The sequence below is a fragment of the Falco naumanni genome, chromosome 14 (assembly GCF_017639655.2).
Source record: "Falco naumanni isolate bFalNau1 chromosome 14, bFalNau1.pat, whole genome shotgun sequence".
Classification (NCBI taxonomy): Eukaryota; Metazoa; Chordata; class Aves; order Falconiformes; family Falconidae; genus Falco; species Falco naumanni.
Genome location: NC_054067.1, coordinates 15703741 through 15709740, shown reverse-complemented (window position 1 = coordinate 15709740; position 6000 = coordinate 15703741). Strand labels below are relative to the sequence as shown.

General features: G+C 40.5%; 1 protein-coding gene across 3 annotated transcripts in view; it reads left to right on the top strand.

Annotated features, from left to right (window-relative positions):
* Nucleotides 1–1554: 1554 nt before the first annotated feature.
* Nucleotides 1555–6000, top strand: part of ARHGEF6 (Rac/Cdc42 guanine nucleotide exchange factor 6) — a 40576-nt gene continuing 36130 nt past the window's right edge. For all 3 annotated transcript variants that reach the window (XR_005830984.1, XM_040614605.1, XM_040614604.1), the window contains exons 1-2: nt 1555–1781; nt 2810–2893. Coding sequence is in view for 2 of the 3 variants with exons in the window: in XM_040614605.1 (XP_040470539.1) it covers nt 1617–1781; nt 2810–2893 (249 nt within the window). In the remaining variant the exon portion in view is untranslated. The remainder of the gene's footprint in view (nt 1782–2809; nt 2894–6000) is intronic.

Here is a 6000-nt window from a genome sequence, read left to right as displayed (position 1 = left end):
ATACACAAGTGATTGTCTCCAGTAGATGAATGAGCAGTACAGATGTGGAAAAAGAGAGCAAGCTACAGAAGCGGAGACTGCAAGTACTCACTTCCACAAAATAGAAGTGCTCATGAGAACTGGAAAAATTAAAATTAACACCTAAAGTTCTTGTAATTAGTCATAAATTCGAAATGTTTTGCACACATGCGGGTAGCTGTACTTCACCAGATGGCCATGAGTTCTGTGATTTAGCTTCAGCCAGCTTTTATCATTCACACTGTCTGCAGCTATGTGTTCCTGGTGTTTCCACACAGCAGAGAACTGGCACTCATCCCCATGTCCTCATAAAGGTCAAAAGTCTGTCTAACCTTAAAAGGGTAATTCTGAATTCTTACTGGTAGCTGTTAAAAATGATCCTTACATAGGTCCCAGTAGCAGTTGTAACACACGAAACCATGCATATTTGCTGTATATAATTTATCCTGCCATTCTGTTTTTTCCCTACCCTATAAATTAATAGCCTAGGCAGTTTGAGAGTGCTGATTTTTTGAAAAGTTACCTCGAGTCAGGTTAGGAATTGGCTCAGAATATTGTCACTGAGGAATTCTGGTCTCTAGGGTAATTTGGTCCTGCTTTATTGCTTCAATCCATGACTCTTCAACTTCCTTTACATCACAGAATGCTTCATTCCATCTGTTTTAGCAAAATGACAATTAAAAAGGAGAAAATGGCAAGATGACTGGACTTTTCTAAACTGGTATGATACATAGTGACAGTTAATACTGTCCCAGAGCAGGGTGAAAAATGTAGTATGGCATACAGTGGATCCTGAACAGCTAGGGAAAGGGACATTTTAATAAGACTAGTAAAATGGTTGGGGAGTTTCATTCTCAGCTTTGGATGACTTAGATTTATGAACTTTTTGAAGTTACTCAGATGTTTGTTTTGAGAGGTTATCTTTCAAAAAAACTTTTTGAATTACATGTGCACATCTTGTAAAAAAGCCTTGAAAAAACCCCACTGAAGTGCATGATGAGAATTTATTTTCAAAAATCAGATCAGATCATGAAAATAGAAAACTACTATAAAAGGGTATTTCAATAACTTGGTTTGTTGCATGAAGTTGATAAATGTTTACCTAAAGTTAGTGTGATACTCCTGCCATTTCATCTTTAGGGTGAAGTTCAATTGTAATACTTCAGTATTTACAGTATTAAAGACACATTTACTACTTTGGGTGATAGCCAGAAGTTAAGACCAAGTTTACCAGCTGCCACAAGGAGGAAGTCACTAGGTAAGGTATTTTTAGTGGAATAAGTATCCATATAAAATTCTTCTATTTTCAATAATGTTGAAATTGTGTAGTTAAAGATCTCCTTTCACTGTCTCTCTTTAAAGTAACAGAGCACTAGAAACTTCTATTGAAATGTTTATTACCTTAGAGTAACAGTAGTTCTGGTTCTTAAGATTTGGTGAGTTTATGTGCCGAGCTAAAAAAAAAAAAAAAAAAAAAAAAAAGTAGTTTCACACTTGAGCTCTGCAAGCAGCAGCAGAGGCAGGAAGATGTAATCACGGATGTGGGTTCCAGCAAGCTGCTGCACAGGAGAACCGTGCTGGTGGCAGAGCTCCTCACGATGAATCCCGAAGAACAAATTGTAACGTGGCTTATTTCATTAGGAGTCCTAAATTCCCCTAAGAAAATAGTAGATGATCCGGAGGAGTTCCTGCAGACTTCTCTGAAAGATGGAACTGTGCTTTGTAAACTCATTAATCGACTTCTTCCGGGATCTGCAGAAAAGGTAACTCTTTCAGATGTATTTTGCTAGCCTGAAACAGAGCACCGCTCGGTGAAACAGTGCCCTGGTCGTTTTGAGGTGCAGTTTTCCTTGGTAAGATGAGCATCACAGAGAGAAATTTTTTACATTTCAGTAGTATCTAACTGAGGGCAAAGTACGATTGTAGCTTTAGTTCTTTTGAGTTTTGTCTCGACATCCAGAAAAAAAAGTGAAAGGTTGCAGCTGGCCGAGTTAATGAATGTTCGTTGAGTGGCAGGAAATACTGGGCCTACCAGAGATCAAAATATCTTGGTTTTGAATAGAAGGATACGCAGTTTGTATTTATGTAAATATCATTACTTACAACTCCAAATATATTAATTCTTTCAGAACTCTTACTGTAAAATGCTTCATTAGTCAGGAAATATACTAGAGAAGCAGATTAGGTTAGGAATAAATAATAAACCTTGCATCTGTGCCATTCTGAAGTGTCGCAAGGCCACAAAACCATTGGTACTGAAGTTGTTTAAGCCATGTGGGTACATCCTATTACAGTTTTATAAGGCATATGTTCACACAGTCCAGAAGTGTGATAAGTAACTGCAGGAGAAAAAAAGGGAAGGAGTCCAATGAGAGGTAGGAAATGGCAACACAGAAGAGAAGCTGTTTAATTAAAAAGAAAAACAGGTTCTCCACCCTGTAAAACAGGAGTCTTGTTATGCAAAAATCAGTTTTGCTAGCTCCTTATCTTTTGCTTGTGTGTGATGGTTGGAAGGCAGTGTGTTCTTAAAGGTCATCAGTTTCCCACTGTCACTTGGGGCACTGTCATATGTTGACATTCAAAACAAGATGCCGACCATTTCGATGTATGCATCACTTCCTCCGGTGGCTCTTTCTTCCTGCTTCGACAGCTTGCCTGCCACCCCCATCCGCCCCCTTAAGAAGCTTCCCTAATTCAGTATAAAACGCACATGTCAATATTCATGCAGGCCTTCTGAACAGAGGCTAGACGGGAAGTAACGCAATGATCTCAGTGGATTTTCTTTCTATAGTATTGCCTGGAGCCTAAAAATGAAGCTGATTGCATCAGTAATATTCAAGAATTCTTGAAAGGCTGTGCACTCCTTAAAGTGGAGGTAAGTCAGCTTGGATCCTTTCTTTTATTGTCATAACATGCTTGTTTAATCAGCCTTCTGAAAGCAAGACAGATGCCAGAGGGATGAAATCTGTAGTCATTCCTCATCTTGTGTATTAATAACACAAATTAGAGTGTGGGTAATTTAATACTTTGTCCGGAGAATTTAGAAACTGAGTGTATTGAGAGAAACCGAGCTTAACAGATTCCTTCTTGTCTTTTGAGGCAAACCTAAATGGTAGAAAAATGTGCAGCAATACCAGGAGGTCTGTGTAAACAGAGTTGAGCAGTGTGGACCTGTTTACATTGTTTTTTCATTATTAAAAGAGAAGAGACTGCAGGTTTTAGCCTTGCTTTAATATGAAAGTGAAATATTCTTAATACTGCAGTATTTTTCATCTTGCAACAGTTGCATGAGATTCTGGCAAACACATAATATTAAGTTGATCCTTACACATAAAAATAATCCTAATGAGGTCAAAAGACACCTTTTCAGTGGCTGATCCTGATCCTACTATATGCTAATTCTTATGCTTAAGAATAGCTCATATTTACAAGATCAGAGTCTAAACAAATCACTTTAAGAGTTCAGCTAATTTTGCCATCAGATTTTTTACTAAGTGCATATGGATTTAAAATGTAAAGACTTTTGTATCACACTTAAATTCCTACAGTAAAAAAGAAACCTGTAACCAAGAGCTGTCACTGTCGCATTTCAAATATACTCAACATTGTGAAAAAAACACATTCTGAAGACAAAATTCTGCCAGAAGCAGGGACAGCATCCTTGGGCATTACATGGAATATTCATACGCCACAGTGAGAAAAGTCCAACCCATGGTAGCTCTGTTCCTGCGCTTTTCCTTTGAAGGTCTAAACAAGCAAAGAGCTTTCCTTCTTTTCACAGCTTTTTAGCTAAACAGCATGAAAATTTGCTCATTCCAGAACCATTTCACTAGTCATGCATTTCTCAGAGCCTGCTGCGGCAGCCCAGTTTTAAGAGCGGATGTATATAGAATCACTGAAGGCCTATCACATCAAAAATCGGGTGTTGCCAATCTTCTGGAACTGGCCATGTGTGATTTCCTCCCTTTTTCAGAGAGTTTATTTTTCTATTTGAAAACTAATCATAATGGTTGTAGTGGAAAATATTAAAAAATAGCAGTCTTAAACAGCTAACAGGTAGGACAAGGGTACAGTCCTCAACTCTTGGGCTTTAACATCTCATAGTTTCGAAGACCAGTTCTGCGATAATGCACTCCACAATTTTCAGATACGAGGAAATAGCAACATTGTGTGTCGAGCTCTGAGTGTTGCTCTGATCTTCCCTGTGGCTCTTCTTCCTCAGTTTTCATTTAAGAAAGGGTTTCCGACTTCTTTTTTCTTCTGATTTATAACCCTCTTAATCTTTGAAATACTCTGACCCTTCAGTAAGTTTCCTAGCATTCATGCGGTTGCCTCCCTCTTGGTTGCTGTGAAAGGAGGCCTCAAAAGCTGAATAAAAGCTCAAATCTCTGAAGGTGGAGGTCAAACTTTGCACTAAATTTGCAATAAATTGAAAATTATTTCTGCTTATTTTTTTCCAAAATATGAAATCATACTAGAATGCCAAGTGAAGACAGGAGTTTTGCTTCTTCCTGGCTCCTCTCTGTAGCCTCGGGCACAGGAATGCTTGAGGTAGGACAGCTGAGATGGTGAGCAAGACATGGCACAAGACAGCACTTATGCTTCCCTCTGGTTCTTTGCCTCCCATGTTGCCAGCTTTTCTGAGTGCTCTGGAGGCAAAGCCAGAAGAGACATGAAAACCCTCTGCCATCTGTTCCTTCTAAAAGCAGCCCTGTTTGGTCCCTCTTGGCAAAAGAGACTCCAAGCAGCATGCCTATAGGTGGTCCTCTGTCATGCCTGATTCTTAGCTTGCCTTGGGAGGGGCTGCTGCCCTTCAGAGGGGGCTTCTCGGTAGCACATTTACTCTGAAAGCATGTTTGGAGCATCAGAACAGGCAAAAGAACATTCTGGTTCCAAGATCTAAAAGCACTGTAGCTGCAATGATTATTATGTCTAAGGAAGGTGAGCATAGGGTTAGAAAATCTGTTCTGCTCCAGTAACCTGGCCTGAGAAAAGAGTAATGTCAGGAAAGCTTTTGGCTTAAAATGTTTGAATTCCCTGCTGCTTTTACCCAGACCTTGGATTTGACAATAAAACCTTAATGGTTCTGTCTAATTCTGCCCTTCTCCAAATGCCATGGAGAGCTCTTGTTGCCTAGATATGAAGAAGTAGCCTGGGACGGGATCTGAGCCACTTCTCTCTTGAGACTGACAAGTGCATGTTAAGGTGCGAGATTCTGTTAATGTTGCAGCTGTGAGCAGAAGAGGATTTCGGAGGAAAAGTTCTGAGGAAATTCAGAGCTCACAACTTCTACTCTGGATACCGACCTGTACAAAAGGGCCTCATCCTGGGGAATCTCGAGCATGGAGAACTTCATACATGGCATTAGCATCCTGTCCCAGCATCCCATGGCTGCATTTGCCAAAGCAGGGGCTACCTTCATTCTATGCCTTAAATTTGTTTTTGCCGTAGACGTTTGTACAGCTGCCATTTGGAGCTGAATACATCACATCACCGGGCATTGCTAGTGTGCAGGGAAGGTGATCATTGCGGAAGGTAGGGTTTCCAACACCAGTTTTCGGTTGAAACCCAGGTCCCGCCTTCCACTGTAGGGATACTGCTTGCCAATCTCTTCCAGTGGGAAGGCGTGCAAAGAGGTTGCTCCTGCAGAGCTCCACATACGTACTCCCCTCCTACTCTTCTTTGTTGTCCTGGTAACTCAGTCTTCGGAAGTGGAAGAAAGACACAGCAAGGCAGACAGCACCTTCTCCTGTTTTACAGGAGCAGTGAAATGTTTGGACGTGGAAGGTGGGGGAGAAGGATGCTGTGACTTTCCTGCTTCGAGGTAGCTCCATTAAGTTGCAGCAGCTTTACAGGCTGGTGATGTGAGCTGGAAAAGTCCATCTCATTGCAGGGTATAAATAACCAAACTCTTCCTCAGCTTCAGCCCAGGACTGAAGCCTGCAAACATTTGCTGCTTTCAGATGTGTTAGTCCTAAAAAA